Source organism: Triturus cristatus, chromosome 4_2 (genome assembly GCF_964204655.1).
Source record: "Triturus cristatus chromosome 4_2, aTriCri1.1, whole genome shotgun sequence".
Taxonomy (NCBI): Eukaryota; Metazoa; Chordata; class Amphibia; order Caudata; family Salamandridae; genus Triturus; species Triturus cristatus.
The window spans coordinates 799,915,112-799,936,148 of record NC_140586.1 but is presented as its reverse complement, the minus strand read 5'-3'; the positions used below and the strand labels follow the sequence as shown (position 1 = coordinate 799,936,148).

Below are 21,037 nucleotides of genomic sequence, written 5' to 3'. Positions count from 1 at the left end.
GCTTGAGGCGTTGTATTTAATATATGAAATAAAGTACCTCCTTCCATACATTATAAAAATATACTGCAAGTCACCCAGAATTTCCATGACCATATCGAGGAACAAGGCATAGGGTATTTTATTGTTTATGTCACATGGTCAGACCATCACGCTTCCCTCAAACATCTGAAATGCATGTACATTGCAGATAAGAAGAGATAAAGCTAAATCTGTAGTGCAAATTTAAGCACCATTAAAAGCAGTTAATAATTTTGTAAACACATATAACAATCAGTTTAAATTACATGTTAAATGCTGCTGTTCAGAACCTGTGGAACCATGGAGGAATTCTATCTTTCCGGCAATGGCCCATATAGTGAAAACAAAATGCCATGATATCTCCTTTCTTCTATTCATTGTTTCTTTTTAGAAAAAGGTATGAGAAGAAGGAAAACGCGTTTGTTTTCCTTGTTTAAACTGTAGGTGTAAGTAGGCTGCACGGCTTGCCTTTCACCCTGGCAGCTGAACTCTGGCAGCGCAGATTGTGAAGTAAGAAGTAAACCTTTATTGCTTGCGCGGCTGCAGCAGGATGGATTTATTCTGCATTTGGGCCATTTATGTATTCCACATTGAAAGCAGAACCTCGGCAAAGAACCATAAAAATAAACTTCAATTTACCTTCACGCAAGATGATGGTGACAAACCAAGAAGGGCACTGTGGCCAGCCTATGGCATCACCAGGTCTGTAAAGACCCAAAGATGTTGCATAGTGGCAATGCCAGCCTACACAATTATTCTGATCCTGTTGGACATAAACTCGGATAAACTCTAAAAGTAAGGTCTGGCCTTCAAAGTAGCCCCAGAAAGTCGTTTGCAATCAATGGGAGGTTTCAGTCTGTCTCCCCAGTGGGATTGAGAAGACACATGTTCCTAGGCCTTGATTTGTATACAAAGTCTTTTGAGCCTGTTGGGCAGATAGAGATAACAGCTTCTGTTGTCACTCTGCATGCCTTAATGCAAGACCCGTAGAAGATGTAATCTTCTGTATTGTCAAGGGCTTGTAAAAAGTAAATAAAATGAAAAGATTATTGGCCAATGGGAGCCTTCCAAGATCACAAAGAGAGTCCGAGGAGATGTGAGACCTAGAGTGATAGCCTTGCCTAAAAGTGATAACGAAAGTCAATGCTCATAAAAAAACAAGCACTTAAGAAGCACTTCAACATTCATTATAACTGAGATCCTGTCGAAGGGTACATGACTCTCTACAAGAGCACCATGGATCCAGGTGACTGTTCACGCCACACCCTCTGAGACACAGACCAGCTCCCACTGAATCTGGGACCTAGTTTGGAGCTCAAAGGAAAAAGATAAATGGGAAAAGAGAAGCTCTGAATAGTTTTTCTAAAAGGGAGGCGTGCAGTGTCGTACTCTGATGACCTGGACCTGGCCCATAACCTCCGCCACTTAAGGACGCGCGGGCCTCATCAAATGACCGCCTAGAACATTCCAGTATCTAAAATCCTATCGTTACAGCGTCAATAGTTCAGTATACCCAGAGCTATTCGAGAAACAGAGTTAGGCAGCTGTCACCGCATAATCCATTTTTGCTGCATAATCTGCACATTTCAACAAAAATGCTTCTGGCTCAAGCGGATCAAAAGCTACACATATTTGTGCACGCAAAGTGTTGGGGCACCACACTCTTCATAAAAGTTATCTGATCCACTTTCAGCTGTTGAGTGCTGTACTTTGCTATTTCAAGAGGTAGCAACGTTGTCCAAATATTGTTAGCAGCAGGAAGGGAGCTCTTTAAACTTGTAAATGCAGTTCAAACAGGATGGATAAAATTATCGTTTCTTGATCATGATATTTTATTTCACTGTTAAAAGATTTCATACTCAAAGCTGCATTTATTTCACTAGGGGACTCCCCCTTCAGAAGATCCACGAACATTGTTCATCTCTTTTTATTTCCTAAATTTTAAATCCTATGGTACTTGCAAGGGAGACGTACAAATATGAAATGCACTGTGTTCAACTGCTGAGCTGTTTTTAAATGGAGCAAATTATGTGGTATGGTTGAATAAATTAAGGTGCCAGAAAGGTTATGTGGCAATTGTGCAGCACATAATTCTTGCATCACTTTCCTCTCCTTGCGGGATTAAATGCAGTCAACCTTGCTGCATAATGGGCTTCTTTACTGCTAAGTAATTCCAGTGGCTCTGATGATGACTAACCAGTAGTCGGCCTTGGCAACAATCAATGTAAACTCTAAGAATAGATGTATCAGCGTTTCAGTAATCCTGGGAAGAGTACCTCCAATCAGTGTGAGGTTTAAATCTTTCAAACTGGAGAAGCACACAGTGCTTCTTGAGCCCTGGTGCCTAGGCTACTGTGGCATGGGGTCTGCTGTGCCACGTAAAATGATGAAATACGGGTACCGTCCCACTCACTTATTGAGTCACTCACTTCGCAACTCAATCATCTAATCATTCACACATTTAACCTCAGTGTTAGGTTTGGTAATGCATTGTGTGATAGTTGATGACCATCCTGAGAAACATAGCAAGTGACCCTCTCATTTGCTGCGTGTTACTCCTTGAGAAGGTGGGCCAAGCTGGCACTGCAGCAGATGGCAGTGAAGAGCTCAGGGTGGTAGTCTCTGGCTTGGGCATGCTTTGTGAAATGCATCTCAGCTGCTGTGTGTAATCCCCTTCCTTTTCTCCAGGAGTACGTCAATGAGTTCATCAAGGAGTGGCGGAAGCTGAACCTGGACGTGCTGCTTTGCCCTATGCTCGGTCCTGCCTTCAACGTGGGCTGCCCTGGAAAGCTCTTTGGTAATGAACAGCGGATGATATTCCCTTTTGTCTTCCACTTAGTGGTGCTTGGGCCTTTCATGGCAAATGAATGCATATTGCTGCCAGGAGTGCGGCTATCAGTGGTGCAGTCAGTGCAGTGGCACCGGTTCCAGTTTGCACCGCACTGGTTGCAATTGACTCTTCATTGACTTGCAATCACTACTTTTCAGAATGTCTTGTTAATTTAGGATTGACGAGTGGACTCTCCTGCAGGGGCTTGCTTCTCGTGGGTGCTAGAGCCCACATACGCTGGCGACCATTGAGTGGGGGCATGGATGCTGGGATGGTGGTTATTTTGTAAAATTGATCCAAAGTCGGAGGGTGAGTCTATCAAAATGCTCACAAGGGCATAGTCATCATTACTGCAGCAGGTGCAGTGTCACTGGGGCCCTAGAATCTGTGGGAGCCACTTCACCCTAGAATGTGGCTGTCTCTTGCAACCATTGTCATTGCTTGCATCAGGGCCAATGGCACCCTTGCTAAGCCACTGATTATTACATTTATATATTTACCCTTTTAGTGGAGATGGGGAGGTAGCTAGAACCAGTTATAATCTAGCTATTTTAATGCTTATTTGTTTCAAGTATATTTTTAATGCAAATGTCAAAAAATCATTCAATATGTGGTGTACTAAACATCAGTAGATCACATACATTTTTAGAATGTTGGTCACATTAAAACTAGAACTACACGATCTAAAATGCACATTTGCAAAGCATATTTGGCTAATCTGACAAGCCAGGATGTCATGGGTGTCATTGGCCAATTTTAATAGCGTGTAAAGTAATTTGTTATTTTGGTGGTCACAGGTCTGGAAGGCGCCCTCTCCTCCTCAGACGCGTTGGTGCTATAGCCTTAATCACTGTTCCTCCTCTTGGCAGACTATGCTGTAGGTGCACACAGTAATGCAAACAGAGGAGGACATCTGCTTTCCCTGAGCCACCTGCACCCTTGTAGAGGTAGCCGTAGGCTTCGGAAGGTCAAGTCAGACTAAAGACGGGTACTAGTTAAGCCTCATCCAAACCAGACATCTCCGCCCACCATCAAACATCACCATATCATCTCCGCTAGCCTCCTTCCTTGGGTGAAAGACACATTCTTGGACGAGTATCTTCACCATGTCCCTTCAAGAGTGCCCCCCGCCCCGCAGTCACATTCAAGCTTACAAGCTTGGATGGTAAAAAGGATGGCAGATTGTATAGTCTTTTTTGTAAAGAGATCAGAAGCCTATGGAGGACAATCACAAGGGTCTAGAGATGCAGGCAGGGGCTGTCGAGCAAGATGGGTCAGTGAGATTACCGCCACAGCCATCTATGGAGGCCAATGGCAGGTGTTCCACTGTATAATAAAAACTGAACAGGGCTCGTGAACTCAGTATATACCAGGGGGCGGAGCCAGAGAAATCTGGATCAGAAAAACAAACCAGAACTGCCTATCCAACCACTTTACAGGTTGCATTGGTCAAAACTTCAATAGTTATTCAATATATACATATCTATTTATGTTCAGCCCAGCATTCAATATACTCGCACATAATTCTTTTCATTTACTTTGTATTTGTTTTTGCTTCAAAACATATCTTTTTATCCAGAATATTTCATATTATATATATGATCATGATTAAACAAAACGCTTTTCGAAAATATTATCAATGTTTTAGTGGTAATTTCCATGGTTGCTTGGTTACCATCTATTTGTGCAAGTACTCAGCACTTTGCTTGAATAGTCCAATGCCCAGGGACAAGCTTGCCCTTTCCGAAACTGAATCTGAGGAGTCAGACATCCTATATCTCTCTTACAGCTGGATTCTGCTTCACCATGCTCTACAATGTTTTGAACTTCCCTGCTGGGGTGCTACCAGTGACCACAGTGACTGCGGAAGATGAAGAAGAGCTGAAAAACTACAAGGGATACTTTGATGATCCGTGGGATAAGGAGCTCATTAAGGTTAGTAACATTGATGCGGTGCTATCGTAAATCTTCAGCCCAGTACCTGCCGTGATATTTATCATTCCTTTATAAAATCTGACTTTTCTGAGTCGTAATTTATCAAGTGTGTTAAATACAATGCAATTAAGAGTTTTTGGCGAATAGTGTGTGGGTTTTGGTGTTTAACACATCAAAATCTGCATGTTTTGGTAAATACCAGACATTTTCCCTAATAAATGTTGGCAGATTTGACCATCTGATATTTATCACAAAACTTGCAAAAGCAACATATGGGTTACAGCAGATTCCATACATATCACAATTAAGGAAGTCTTAGTAGTACATGCGTGAGTTTACGTGATTTCTGCCTACGTTAGTATAAATAACTTGAATCTTTTAAGACGAATAGGCTTGTTACGGGAATTGCTGTAATCTGGATTTGGCCTGGGAGAATTAGGATTATGAGGTGTTCCGGCATACCATGCTCCTGAGTTTTTTCCATGCACCCAATGGTGCTGAACCCTGGTGAAATCAACCCCGGGAAAAGGCCGCAAGATAAGGAAAAACATGCCATTAACATGCTGATTTCAGCTGTCATTCCACCTCTTGGATCCCAAACTCTAAATATTATAGCCAGTCTGCATCCTAACACTACCATATCCCACAGTATTGGAACTTTGGGTGCAGTATTACCACTGAGGTGTTCCTGCAATTCAGCGGCAGCCGGCACAGGTAAACGTGGTGAGGTGGGGCGGGGGCGAGAGGTGGGAAGTCTAGAAATGGCGGGATAGGTATAATTAAATAAATAATACCTATTCCGTCGACTGTCAGCTTCCCCCCCTGCCGCACCCTGCCCCACCCCACCGCGCTTACCTGAGCCATCCGCTGCTGCTGCAATTGCTATATAGAGGATTTAAATGTAAAGTAGAAACACTGGAGAGAATGGCAGCAGTATCACCCATTTTTAATTTCAACTTTACAGAACAGAATAATTTGTTATTGATGTTTTAAAATGTCACTAGCTCCCTAGATGCAGACTCTACACCACTATTTTATCAGAATGGTGCAAGCAATGAAGTAATAAAAAAAGAAATGTTATGAACTAAGAAACTAGTTAAAATAACGCTTGACATTAAACCTATTTTGGAACTAACCATTATCCTTCGCCACATGTCGTCTGGGAGATCCTTCAGCCTAAGTAAACCTCAGATATTCTGTGGGCCACTATGCTTCTCCTTCCATAATACTGACTGAGCTACCATTCTTCGCCCTAATAGTGGAGAGCTTCGAACCTTACCTCCGAGTTGCCCTAGAAGTCACATACAGTAATACTGGGGAGCCATCAAACTTTATCTCCAGTAATATTGGGAAGCCAGTATACTTTGCCTCTGTTAATACTATGAAGATCTCATGCTTCACCGAAGGTAATACTGTAAAGATACCAGTCTTCATCTTCAATATTAATGGGAAACCACCATGCTTCTATGGTCGCTGCCTTAGTATTAATAATAATTGCATACTTCCACTGCAGTAGTACCGAGGTAGCCATCATCTTGCTTCTCCACAGTCAGTATAGGTGGAAGCACCATACATTCCCTACATTAATATCAGAGGGTACCTCCATCATCACTGACAGTGATACTGTTTCCTTCCCAGTAATACTGGAAGTAGCAGACATCCTTCACTCCTCCTCCCCACAATATTATTAAGGGAGACACTTTGCTTCACCCTCAACCAGACTGGAGAAAATCACTATGCTGAACCCCCAGTATTAATGGTGCAGCTACCATGAGAATGACTATGCTTCACACACAGTTCTACTAGGGTGTCACTAATACACCACAATATTTCTGCAACCATCATAACTAATCTAAAAAGTGAACAGCATGGCTTATGTGATATGCATAGGACTTTCCGATATATCTAGTAATATACGATGGAGAATTATGCGGTGATTACTATCACAAAACACTTATTGCTGTTTGTTAATGGTGACACACCCATGTAGATGTAGCTAGAGGTGCATCCCATATTAGATTAACATCGTTCTTGTTCACAATCGATTGGTTGCCCTTAAAATATCACAAAGCTTCTTGTGGCTTCTGTTGGTGATGGCTGATCCTACTCAGAACTGCTCTTTATTGACACCTTATGTCAGGAGGCCTGATTGTTTGCCCCTGCCTGACTGCTCTTCAGTGTGATACCTTTATATCCCCACTTACTGCTGCTACCTCCTTTTTTCAAAGCAGGCTGTAACTGCCCATACCACTGCATTGCATAGTTTATTTTGCCCGATCTGTCCCCTACAAATCAACCATCTTTCCCTCCTTTTGCTGTCTTTTATTACTCCCACTCCGCTTCCTTTCTTCTTTATTTACATACCCACAAAATCTTTTCAGGAGCCTAAAACGATAAACCATACACATTCTAAAGGAAAATAACCAAAAGGGTAAATAATAAAAGGGAAAACTGATACTAATGGAAAATGCTGATAAACAATATATAAAAGGAAGAACTTAAAAGCCAAATAAGCAAAATTACAAAAAATGCAATCTCATAAGTCAGAAACATGACCAAATTGGTAAAACAAAACTGTTTTGCACAGGAGAAAACAAATCCCTTAATTTGAAAAGAGCAGATGAATGGCATTTAATCATTTAATATAGCCTTATAGCCCTTCGTTGCGGGCTATACCAGCTTTTAATGGTCTGCTCCTGCAATAAAGGCCTGAGCCGAAGGCGTGGGACTTTAACAAGGGAGCGGGACTTTAATAGCCGGTATAGCCCTGCTACAAAGGGTTATAAGGCTATTAGAACATTCTGCCACTAGAGGGCAGAATGTTGTAACAAATAAAACAAAGGCCTCTCGGAGCTCGAGGGGATTTAAATCCCCTCGAGCTCCGAGAGGCCTTTGTAAAACATTGGAATGTTGCCCTGCGGGCCTTTACCGGCCCGTAGAAGTAGGGAGCACTCCATTGTCTTCAAAGGAGCTCCCAACATTCAAATGTTCTAATACCACATAGATCCATTCCACTTGCTGAAGTCATTATAACCATAAACTTTAAACATTCATCTGCTTCAAAATAATACAATTAGACTACTGGCTCATCCGTCACTTGGGCTACAAGACAATTCTCACCCTCTGTCAACCTCAGAAAAATGATGCTAGTTTGTGGTGCTTCTTAAAACCCAAAGTCTATAGAATATATGAATCTGGGTTTTTCAATGATCAATGACCCTTCGAGAGGGTCAATAGCTGACCGGATGGTGGGATGAATATGTATGCACGATTCTAAACCAAGTATTCAGATTTCTTCTTGAACCTTTTGCCAATAGTTGGCCATGCTGGATGATGAAGAAAGGAGTGATGTGACCAAAACAGCTGGATATGAATTCCCAAATGTAATCTTGACATACTAACATTTACCATGGTCTTAAAAACTCTGCTCAGGGGTGTAAACAATTATGATTCTAAGAAATATAAGATTACATTTTGGCCAAATTGTTTCTGTGGGTCTTAAGGTTAGCATATTACCTAGGCTGGCCTAGAGGGGCTTGGTCGAGTCCATTAGGAAGGTTTTGGATTTGAGGGTATTGAAGAATCTAATAAAAATGGGACAGGGTAATTATAAGAGGAAAAATGTCAGCAAAAACTCATTTTTCTGTGTGTTGAGTTTCAGATGGTGTTGTCATCTAGAAGTGTGTTAACCCTTGGCCAAAGGGGCTGTGTGGTATCAGCTGCAGACAAGACTCATATACAATTGAATGTCACCAACATGTTGGTGATATGAAGTGTCTAGTTCACCAAATAGGTCACAGAAAATTCCTTGGTACAGAGTAAATGTTTGTACAAGTACTGAGCGATGGGGCACACTGGGCAAATGGTGGACAGAAGGAGAGAGAAAGTCTTCACTCCTTACCTGCGATAGGATGAGAACCGGGTACTGACCTTGTCTCCAGTACCCAAAAAATGATTGAAAGTATTAATCAGTACTGATTGAAATTATCATATTACAGTCAGTAAACCCCTCACCTGGCTCCATATTTTCTAAGTGACTAAAAGCAATGGGGATTTCATTGCACTTTTTGCCTGAGTTAGTTTTTCTCACCTGTGGAGTTGTCAAAAGCCCAAAGTTTCTCAATTCTAGTCAGTGTACATATGCTCTCCCCTGTGTTCTTTCTCAGAGTCTGTAGGCCAGTCTCCAGGCCTACGTTATCACATATGTGAATTTAGTAAATGTTCTGTGTCTACAATGCTATGTCACCCATATTTCTAACGTTATATCTATTTTGCGTAGCGGAATAGGAGGATACAGTCTTACATTAAATGTAACAAACATAGCAGACATAGGCCATTGTCCTAGCCTCCACTCAATGACCAAGTCACCTCTCATAGAGTGGGGTTTGTTGAATCTTGGTCTATTCACAAAATCTTCAAAAAGAGTCCCTCACTGGTTGGATGGACCTTTGATTATCGACTTGAAGTGTAAGAAAGGATCTAACATCGGTAATACATTTCAAGTGCAGTGAAACCAATGCTGCTTCACAAAAACAACAGAGTGGATGGTGTCTAAACCTTAAGGGTTTTATTAACAATTTAAGGATCAAATCCATCAGCAAAATTGAGGGAAATATATAGTAAGAGCACAGATATTCAAATGATCATGAAGTTTGGATCTTTATATAATCAAGAAAAAGATACAAACTAGAATCACATACAGCAAACAAAAAATCACACAAGCAGGTTCCAGAAAGGAACTTTCCTATTCTAAGTAAAGCATAGAAAATGGCAAATGGAAGTTGCATAAAGAAGGTGTTAGCATCAAATGAACCCAGCTTGGGGTTCAAGAGGAAAGTATGAGTATTCAAGCATGACGCTTAACACTCTAGGCAAGAGAAATAAGCATAATCAAGAAGAGGTCTCTCAGTGAAGTCAGGACAGGGTCTGCTCAACTGTTCTCCAATTGTACAATTAAAGCATTAAAGAAGATTCTAGAGGCTTCTTCCTATGGGTTTCCACCAAATGAACCAATCCAAAGACAGTGTTCTCTAGGAGCAGGGAGACTTCCCAGTTTCCCAGCTCTCAATCAAAGTAGTAACCATCTGTGTGACCCATTGTCTCAGCATCCATATCTGAGGCCAACTTCTACTTAAAAAGCTCAAATGTTTTCTAATGTAAGACAATAAACAATAAGCCTATTCTAACTTAAAAAGCATATTGATAAGACACCTGCAGAAAAGAGAAGGACAAGATACTTTTAAAACATTCTGTAAAAATGCAACATGTGCAACTCGTAACAAATTAAGTCAACTTTAGATTCAGAATAAATTCTAAATGAGTAGTATAAGTAAATATATCGAGTATATTTAGGAAGGGAATAGATTCCATTTTAAGACATTAAGACTTTTGTCTAAATCAATACATACCCTCTCACTACAACTGATTAATAAAATGTGCACAGATTGATACAGTTAAACAAATATTGAGTATATATGTTCCATATAAAGGAGAGGAGTACTAAATTACCCTGCTCCAATCTCCCCTCAGAAGGCTAGAATAGGCATCACACAAGGCAAGTGACTCTTCTTAGTCTTGTTGTCTTCAACATCTTACTCCTTGACATCTCCAATTCCTTAATCTCATCATTGACTTTGCACTGTTTTATTTCTAATTCCACATCATCCCTTTTCCTCTTGATTCCCTTTCTTTCAACCACCACTTTCTGTGATTTGATGTATTTATATCCCTCTTAAAATAGCAAATAAACTAATCAAGCAAATGCCACCAATCAAAATAATCCTCAATATCGTACCTAAAAGCCCACTACCAAGATAACCAAACCAACAACCTACGGCTGCAAATCCCTTTACAACTGCTTCCCAAGTTCCCCCAATTTAGATTTTAATTAAGTAATGTTGTTCACAAATTCTCTATGTCATTACTCTTATCAGGGATAAAGTTTCAACATTGTTGAACCTTCCACATATTAGACTCTGCCTTCTTTCGCTAGCAGCATACCTAATGCAAGACGATTCTGCAAGACCATAGACCTAATAGCTACTAGCTCTGTACTTACAGCCACCAGTGCACCATCTGTACTAGGGGAAAGTTTATCCACTATTGTGGAAAACATTCTAATCTTTAAATCAGTTAAAACAACACCAACTGCAGGCTCCAAAAAATGTCTTCTACTATTTGTGAAGCACTACTACCACTGCATTTAGATCTACTAAATGATCCCTTTCTAGGCGTATCTAAAATCTTCACATAATACAATTTTGGAAACACCACAGTAAGGCAACAAGTTCCTGCCCAATTTCTAGGCAGCTTAAAATAAGCATACTGTCCACATTAAATATAAACTCCAGGAATCACTTGATCTTCTCCTGTAAGAATTGAAGTAGGGCCACCTAAAAGTTAAACTCGTCCCATATATCTATTCCTGTCTGCACTTGCCAATTTATAAATGCATAACTTCCCTTTGTGTTGCCAATCCAATTTCAACTTAGGGTATATTTTGTTCTCCTTATAATCATCTCCTTCCTTTCTCCACACATGCTTCAAAAGTCCTCTCCTCCCATCGACCAAAGGTACATTTTGACCCTCCTTGCATCTACATCCTGAATAAACTGTTTCTCTTGGACACACGGCACATGTCAGATTCAATCTAGGGGCACGATCAGTGTCAATATCATGAGGGAGCTGAAAGAAATGTCAAGGTTTGTCCATGTCATCTGCCTCAGGATGAGGATTCAGGCTCCTATTTGGGGAACTTCAGAAATTATTGAGTCATAGTTCGAGACGTAATGATGAAAGTGTACCTGTCTGTGTTAAAGACTAAGCAAAATGTTAAAGATGATACCATAAGAAATATGATGGGTTACTGCCTCAGTTACTGAAGCTACTTCAGCACGCAAATGGGTGAATAAGTAATAGTCCTTCACCTCCATTGTGTATGTGTATTCATATGGCGATCTAAAAAAGGTGTTAGTAGAAAAGTCTCCCTCTGAAGCTTCTTTTTGTAAAACCCTAATGTCAAAACTGTGTTCATCATTTATGGGGTGTCCTTGTGTATTAGGCTCAGTTTTGGACTTGGCAGGATTCTTGTCAGCAGAGGAACTTAGCCCTAATAATAAATAAGCCATGAATTTAATAGAAAAAGAGGGAATACTTGCATACTGTACCATGTGAGCCCAAGTAATCCATTGAACAAGAGAGCCTTCTACCAATTCAGACGACAAGAAGGATCCAATTCTTTATCAACAATGAACTACATGCCAGAGTAGGAGGTATGCTGATCACCATTGTACGTTGCTTTGGTAAAACATTTACATCAATGTTTTAGAGTTTCAACTAGACACATCTCAGAAAGTACACATTGCTGCTGCAAGACTAGTGCACTTCCCGGAATCAAGGGACCTTCTGACACTACAAGGACTATGCTGGATTTCAGTAGGAGACCGTGATATATTCAAACCACTCTGCTTTAACTTCAGTTGCCCAGTACCCCAGTCCTTAGATTCTTGTTGTACAGCCTTCTACTCCAACACTTGCAGATCTCATGGACCTCCTGCTCTCCTCAATTGGCACAGGCAATCATGGTAACATAGGTAGGGGCAAATGGATCTCTTTCAGTGTAAGGCATTATATCAGAATCCAGCCTTTCCATTTTGATTATTCTATCCCTACACATAACGCTTCGCCTAATTATTACCTGTGCAATGACGTTCAGTTTCATGATCCCTTCTGTTCCTAATCCTTTCTGCTGGTGCCAACCCTTAAACCTTGGATGAGAAAAGGGAATACTGTCTAATGGCAAATATTTTAATGGCAAAGCTAAGGAAAAGTGGAAAGTAAATGAGTTAAAGGGGCAGAGTGTATGTTTGTGTGTGTATGTGTGCGTGCGGCATGAATGTGTATCTTTATGGTTATGTTATGTGGCAATGCGCAATATGCACAATATGAGGCCTGATGAGCTTTGTACCAACCTTCGGATATCAGAATTAGTCCTTCTCAGTTAAGTTGTATTTTATGTCTGGGATTCAGCTTCCATCATCTAATGTGTACCTTGTGGGCTGAATATTATCACCCTTCCTCCTGCTCTTGTAAACTGTAATGTTACAGGCAAGTGCCTTTCTGATAAGCAGAGCAGACAAAAGGAGATGATGGATAGAGCGCTGAAACTTTTGAAGACACTCGCCCCCAGTCACAGATCTGGGTTGATTCCATCCCCCAGTAGGAACAGGGTGCATATTGCTGGGTCTGAATTGGGGTGGCGAAGTGAGATATAGAACGATGATGGATTCAACCCAGATCTGTGATTAGTGGTGAGTGTCTGAAAAGTTTCAGCGCTCTGTCCATCATCTCCTGTGTTTGCTTTCTTTAAAGCAGCCCTTTGTTCCCACACACAACTCTTGCACTTCTGGATGTTATTTCCATGTTGGACAAATACCATGTAAGTGCTCAGTCCTCGCGCTCTGTCCTTGTAGAAATTCAAGGGTGACCAATACATTCGTTTGCCAATGCATTTTCTTCAATGGAGCACTTAGCCTTCCAATGTTCTTTGTGTGCTTTCTCTCTATGATGATACATAATAGGATCTGACATACAAAACACCTTCTTTGAAAAAAGAAAGTAGAAAGTTAGAGTATGGTGGAGATTCTGCTGTACGTCTCTGCGTGGCCAGAATTTCTATTTTTTGTTTTGAGCATCTCACAACTCTTGGCAAAGAGTTTTTCAGAGTTATTTCAGTTAACAGAAATGTTCACCACTTGAGCACCATAGAAAACGGACACCAGTGATGCACTATTCAAATGTGTGACAACCCACATTTCAATACATTTGATCTGCTACCTTCCTTTATAATTATATGGTGCCGTTCACAAAGCCATTTTCAGCCATAAAATGTACTTTATAGTTAAATAAGATTTGGTTAAAACTTGCGAGGTATTCACAAAAGGATTCTTAGTACTTGTAACATGACTTTACTACTGAGTAATTGTACACCACAGCTGCAAACAATTCCACAGTTGTAAACCCACACAAGTGTTGAAGAGTGGCATTAGCTACCACTGAGGCAAAAAGTCCATGGAGGTGGCCATGAATGGCCCATGGCTCCTGGATGGACACATTGATAGCTTTATTTCCTCCTGCTACTTTCACCTCAAGCTATTAAAGGAACACAGATAGCTGCTTGGTAAGGCTGACTGATACACAGTGTCTAGGTCTAATTTAAAAGCTATACCATTTCTTGCTGACAGGTAAATCACAGGTCATCCTTAAGAAACTTTAGGCGATCTAGAATTTTGTTATGAAAACAGTGTACAGTTTACCTAAAATATTATCACATCGCATAAGGGGACACAAAGTGTTTTAATTTCTGGTGGAATCCCACTTTTGTTTAAGAACTTTGATCTCAACTCACGAAGCAATTCATGGAAGTGCTCTTCTGTATTGTTGTCCCTCATTTAATTTTTAATAATCCTGGTAGGATTCCTATATCTTCTGACAAAAGACTTCTTCTGTCCCCAAAAATAGTGAGAAATTAAGCTGGAATAAAGGGCTTCTGGAAGATAGCTTGTGCAGCTTGAAACACACTCCCAGAGAGCCTAGGAGGGGCGGAAGAACTCCTAACTTTTCAGATGACTTTTAACACCTTATTAACACCTTATTAAATATAAGGAGATCAGGACATTATGCAAAAGATGATCATGTGGTAACAAGAGTAGTGTTGAATTACGTATTTTTTCCCTCTCCTCAGTGGGTTAATAGTGTTTAGAATCCGCTAAAGAATGCAATGGTTTGGTTTTTTTGCTGCGTCTTTAGCTACCTACCCCACAGTGGTGGACATGATCTGTAAGAAAGGGTTTATTGTAGTGTGAAGGGCAATTAATAGCTGTTAACACCAGGCAGCATGTGGGCAATGAGGCCATTAGGCCGTGTCATCCTACTCTTACCAAATACAAGCCCAGAAACTGTTCCACTGTCTCTGCTTCTAAACCTACAACGCATTGTAAACAGTGGTTAGGTGGGGCAATCACAGTATTCACTAGAGGGTACTAATGCGTATTGAACATTTGCACTAGTGAGAGCATGTTTTCCTTTTGTTAACCTCTCTAGTAAATTTATTGTGTGATTTCGCACACACTATTAAATATTTGGATATGTGTATTGGCAACAAACTTCCTCCTCCCATTGCACTTTCTTTCTGGTTTTTAATCTGCCACTGTGGGATTTTACTCACTGTTAGCTTTGTCTTCGCCAAAGACCTAATGGGTTGTAGTTTGCTTTAGCTGTGCCATTAATCCTTGTCTTTGCAAGTGAACACACAAACTTAAAAAAAACTCAGAATCGACCTTATATAGGTAGCTCCACAATAAATTCACTGTTTTTAGGGCTCGCCTAGGCAGCACGCATGCTCTGTCTCTCCGAGACATCTAGTAATCTATATGCGTGGTGAAACTCCGCCTATTGCTGGGTAATTTCTGACTGCTTGCCATTAGTTAACTTTTAAATTTTTTTTGTTAGCAGGCTGATTATTGGCTCTTCATCCAATATGTAACTTCCGTTCATTCTGGAAGCAGCACCGCCTAACTTAAGTTTCGTTACGCTTACATAGCGTAATAATTTTTTTAAAATAGTGCGCATTAACATGCGCGCGCAACCTTGCATTATACGCATGTGCCAAATTGCGCAAATGCTTGTCTTCTTTCCATACATCTAATTAAATTTGCATGTGTTTCCATAAGTCTTGTCGTCGGAGCCGCAGACAGCCCCTTGAAATGTACACGAACACTGGGGGTCGGGGACTTCTGATTCGTTGTCGTCCATGTGCAGCCGGCACTCCAGGTGCTTGCCATACAAGGGGTTGGCCATGTCCAGGTCACAGATCTGCCCTTCCACATTGTTGTAAATTAAGGCAGAATGTGATTAAGCATTTACTGAAAACATTAATGCTTTCCCTTTAGATCATGTTTTTTTCGTTATGTTGACCGAAGTCCGGACTCCATTTTGTATTGACATGCTGCCATGTGTTCACCACGAGGAGAGTCCGACCTCTGTGTTAGTTGCTCTTGTAATCTGCCTAGCAACAGTTTATAAATAGCTCCCTCTTGTCCATCTGGCGCATGCCCAGACTTGACCACATCTGTTATAATTAGCCTTGCTTGACCATGTGTTTCGCGGGCTCAAGGAGTGTGTTGGCTCCGCCCATGTATTGATTCAGTATCGAGAATGACCATAAATGGTAATGTTCTTCGGCCCTACGTTGTATCCACCCACTATGAGCCCCTCTGTTGTGTATAAAAGGGGACTGTGTACGAATGTTCTTTGTGCTACTCCATGCAATACTGAAGAGTGTTGTGTGGATTGTAGGACCACCCTTAAGGGTTAATAAATGCTGTTTTTGTACTTTGCAGTTTCCGTGCCAACTTCCTTATAGATTCCGTTACAGGAGAGCGAACCCTTGTGCCTTGCGGGCCTAGCTGGGGCCTGTATTCATCAATTGGCGCCCGTCACGTGGGGCTCATCGGCGACTCGGATGCTCGAAGGACTGGTCGCGACGAAGGTGAGGAGTTTGGCCGGGGACGTGATCACTGCCAGCGGCGTCTTAGCCCTGGCATCCCGAGGTTTTTCTTCCTTCCCTTCCGAGCTGACCGTCTGGGTGGCGCCGGTCATCGACTGAGACCTCTTCTGTCGGTCTTGCCGTGAGAGCCGTTTGGGCGATTGTGGAGCTTGGCAGTTGGAACCTGGACTCTTGATTGGTAAGAACCGTTGTACGGTACTTGCTCCGAGTTTTTGACGCCTGGGTTGGCTATTTGAGTTTGATTGATGATGACTAGTCATATTTTGAATTTGTCTTTGTGAAAATATATGCGTTGCAACACATATAGGCAGGTAATGTGGAGAGATTTCTCCAGGAGCTGTGTAAACTTTGAACGGCGCAACGATTAAGTGCCATTTTTCCTTATAATATTGCATATTTTGCATTATTCCTAGCATGCCTGCTTTTAGCGCACTCCGTAAGTGGTGCTGCTGTTTGGGTAACCGGTTGAACCTCGAGGAATCTGCTCCAGCTCCCCCAGAGGGGACTCCTAATAGGGATATGTATGTGAAGCATGGTCTTTCTTCCATAATGTACAGCACGCTATGGAGGAAATACACGAGGAAGGATCCTGAGTTGCGATGGCCTTTGTATGAATCGTTTGATATACGTAAGATTGAGTATGTGGAACAGTGTATGTGTAAGCGACGTGCTCGTCAGGATATGTTTGAGTGTGTGCGATTATGGGTGAAGGAAGTGCGGGAGCGAGAGAAACGTGAGAAAGCGCTGTTTGATAAAGAACAACGGAAGAATGATCATGTGCGAGCGCAGGAAGCGAAGCGTCGGGAGGACAAAGAGCAAACGGACAGACAAGAGAAAGAGCGTAGGCTACAGGTTTCGGGTCAATATGTTGTTCGTCAGCCACTTTATCCTGTCCTTAATAATCCTGATGATGATTTTTATTTACTAGATCGCTCTCCGCCCCCTTATGTTGGCGCATCCGCTCCGCGGCCGCAAGATTCTGGCCCGGCTCCGGGTAAGGTAGACACACGGTCCATGTTATCGGCCGAGCATATGGCTGAGCTTCGGAAACTTTCCCTCCGTGCACTTAAGGGCAAGATGTCTAAGGAGGAGTTGTTCCATACTTGGGGGTCGTGGCAAGATAGAGAGAGGGTGTATTTTCTGTCTCATTTCGCAGATGAAGTAATTGCTGCTTTCCGAAAATATTCTAGTGTCCTTGAGCCTGACGAAGTGTCTTCGGATGCCGGAGCATTACGTAATGGTGTTTTTTCTCCCCCTAAGGCTCCTGAGGCGGCTCGGCGGCTGTTCGCTTTGCGGGACGAGGTGCTGGCCCTTAGAGAGAAAGCACGCCAACAAACGGAGGAGGAGAAGCAGTCGGATTCGTCTGCAGCAGGGGGCTACCCGTCCGCCTCCCAGTCAGATAAGGATGATATAGTGCATGCTAAACCAATGCGAGAGGCGGCGCCTTTGTATGTTCCTCCTAAGGGAGCAGGGACTAGCTCGGATATTAACTCCGCCGATGCAAGGGGATATTTTGTATATAATTGGGTTTACACTCCATGGCATAGGGCCGATGTTATGGCACTAAAGAATGCGTTGCCTGACCCCCGCAAGAATCCAGCGGCCTTCTATGAAGAAGTCGAGGGGGCCTTGAATTCTTGCATTATGACTTTAGCGGATATAGACCTGTTCTTTGGCCTTATCCTACCGCCGGATACGTGGCGCTCTGTCCGAAAGGTGGATGATGCGGTTGCCTTTAAGGCCCGGTGGTCTGACCTTGAGGATGAGGATAGGGAACGGAAGCCTGCACAGAAACCACCCCAGAATATTTTAGATCTCCCTGCGGCTATTGTGGCTAAGTTGAAGACGATTATCCCCCCTAAAAAGATTGACTGGAATATGTTAGCTGCATGTAAGCAGAAAGCTGACGAGTCAGTTGCGGACTTCTTTACGCGCTTTGAGGAGACGTTTCATGATTTTAGTGGCCAGTCGCTTACTGACGACACGGGCCGCCACCTTTTCGCGGACAAATATGTGGCTAATCTGCTACCGGCAGTTGCGGCCCGGTTAAAAGCGAGTGAAAGTTCTTGGTCCTCCGCGACACCGACGGCCCTTCTGACTATCGCTCAGTATTATGAGCGTCAGGAGCACGAGGCGAAGGGCCAGGAGGAGAAGAAATCGAAAGATCTCAAAACCAAGGTGATGTTAGCACAAGTATATGGCCCGCCCCGACGGGGTAATAATAGAGGAAGGGGCGGATCTTATGGTCCCCCTCCGGGCCGATCTGATTTGAATAGGAACCAGTGTGCGTATTGCAAACAATTGGGCCATTGGGCCAGGGATTGCCCAGTGTTGCGCGCTTCCCGTCAGGGGCATACTCCGGGTGGTCCGAGAGGTAGAGGGGGCTTCTCGAACTTTAGAGGGAATTCTAACGATAATGTCCGTTTCGATACTGCCGGGCGGCACCGAGATGGCTCAAATGTTTTTGATCGCCAGCACCAGTATCATGTATCGGACATCGATCAATCGGGATATCATGATTCTCAGCATGCATAGGAATGCGTTGGATGGGGGTCCGAATCAGTTGAGGTGCCGGTCGATCAGACGGGTCCTTATGTATCGGCTGAGGTTTTAGGTTCTACTGATCAGTTCCTAGTAGATACAGGAGCGACTCGTAGTGCATTGTCTAGGTACTTGGTTCCGGGGGCTCCCCCATCCGGCTCAATAGTTACATCGGTAGGGTTTGACGGTACACTCTCCCGAAGCCCTCTTTCACAGCCCCTTGCATTTAAAGTTGATTGTTTTTCTGCGCCCTGTCCGTTTCTGCTTGCTCCGTATACACCGGATAACATTATGGGCCTTGATATGTTAAAGTACTTTAGGGCTACAATCCGCTGCTCCCCTGAGGGTGTGAGAGTGATCTTGAATGACAACTACCCCCGGTCTGGGCGGATGTGTACGATATCAGAGGATGCGTTGTTGGCTACCCTCCCCCGAGCTTTATGGGCGACTTCGGACACAGATGTGGGACAAATGGTGATTCCTCCGGTCCACATTAGTGTCCAGGAGGGGGCGGTGCTACCACGCCTCCCGCAGTATCGTATTTCCCAGGAGGGCGAGGAGGCTCTCATACAGATTGTGCAAGACTTGATAGCAGTAGGGGTAGTGGAAGAAGTTCCCTATAATATCTGTAACAGTCCGATTCTCCCAATTTTGAAGAAGGACACGGATGCAAAGGTCTATCGGTTCATAATTGATTTGAGGGAGGTAAACAAGATCGTGATACCTCAGTACCCGGTGGTTTCCGATATCACGACGTTGCTTACCTTGGTCCCGCCTACGGCGACCATGTTTTCAGTGATTGATTTGAAAAATGCCTTCTTTTCCATTCCCATTCACCCTGATAGCCGATTTCTTTTTGGGTTCACATTAAACAATAGATCTTATCGTTTTTGTAGAATTCCCCAAGGCTATACAGAAAGCCCTAGTATTTACAGTCAGGCTTTGAAACGACAGTTGGATTCCTTTGTTTTACTCGAGGGGGTCGCCCTCATTCAATATGTCGACGACATCTTGTTGGCGGCTGACACCCTGGAGTTGTGTGAAAAGAGCACGTTATCCCTCCTTTCCTTTTTAGCATCCCACAATCATAAAGTGTCTAGGAAGAAATTGCAATTCTGTAGACCAAAGGTGACTTATTTGGGTCACCTTTTGTCTAAGGAGGGACGTGCACACACATCAGATCGTATCCAAGTAATTTTGGACACACCGAGACCATCCACGCAGAAGGATGTGCGTGCATTTTTGGGCCTTGTTTCTTTTTGTAGACAGTGGATATTGGGGTTTTCACACATAGCTAAGCCATTACTAGCTCTTTTGACAAAAGACACGCCTATCCCAATCCCTTGGTCAGATGAGTGTGATGCTGCTTTTCAGCAACTGCGACAGGCCCTTTGTTCAGCACCAGTGTTAGGGACCCCTGATTATACAAAACCCTTTTCGTTGTATGTGCATGAGAAAGATGGATGTGCATTGTCAGTCTTAGTACAGATGCACGGCGACAAGCAGCGCCCTTGTGCATACTTTTCGGCTGTGCTTGATCCTGTCGCCCGAGCATTACCGGGGTGTTTTCGCTCGGTAGCGGCGACAGCTGTGTCAATACGCCAAAGTGAAGGAATTGTGTTGTCCCATAAATTGTTGGTGTTAGTTCCCCATGCTGTGGATGCCCTGCTTAATCAAACAAAGACGCAGCATTTGACCAGTGCCCGTCTAACGGGATATGAGCTGACGCTTTTGGCTCCTCATCTTACGCTGAAAAGGTGCGTAACGTTAAACCCGGCCACATTGTTGCCATACCCCGAGACCCAGCCTGAGGCGCAGAAAGCGCATGATTGTATTCTTGTGACTGAGGAACAAACAAAGGGTCGTATTGATCTCCAGGATACGCCCTTTTCAGATGTAGATGGAGAATTGTGGGTAGACGGATCATGCCTGAAGCTACCAGATGGTACGACTTCAGCAGCGTATGCAATTACCACATTACACACGATAGTGGAGACAGCACGCATACCACAGAAATCAGCTCAAGCAGCGGAACTGATAGCATTAACACGAGCATGCGAGTTCAGTACAGGATTATGTGTGAATGTTTATACAGATAGCCGCTATGCCTTCGGAGTAGCGCATGACTTCGGCCTACTCTGGAAGGA

The 21,037-nt window shown here is 43.0% G+C and overlaps 1 protein-coding gene across 3 annotated transcripts in view; it reads left to right on the top strand.

Annotated features, from left to right (window-relative positions):
• LOC146835075 (vitamin D3 hydroxylase-associated protein-like) overlaps window positions 1-21,037 on the top strand; it is a 536,242-nt gene that overhangs the window by 506,581 nt on the left and 8,624 nt on the right. For all 3 annotated transcript variants that reach the window (XM_085602742.1, XM_085602743.1, XM_085602741.1), the window contains exons 13-14: window positions 2,707-2,815; window positions 4,638-4,783. In XM_085602742.1, coding sequence (XP_085458868.1) covers window positions 2,707-2,815; window positions 4,638-4,783 — 255 coding nt within the window. The remainder of the gene's footprint in view (window positions 1-2,706; window positions 2,816-4,637; window positions 4,784-21,037) is intronic.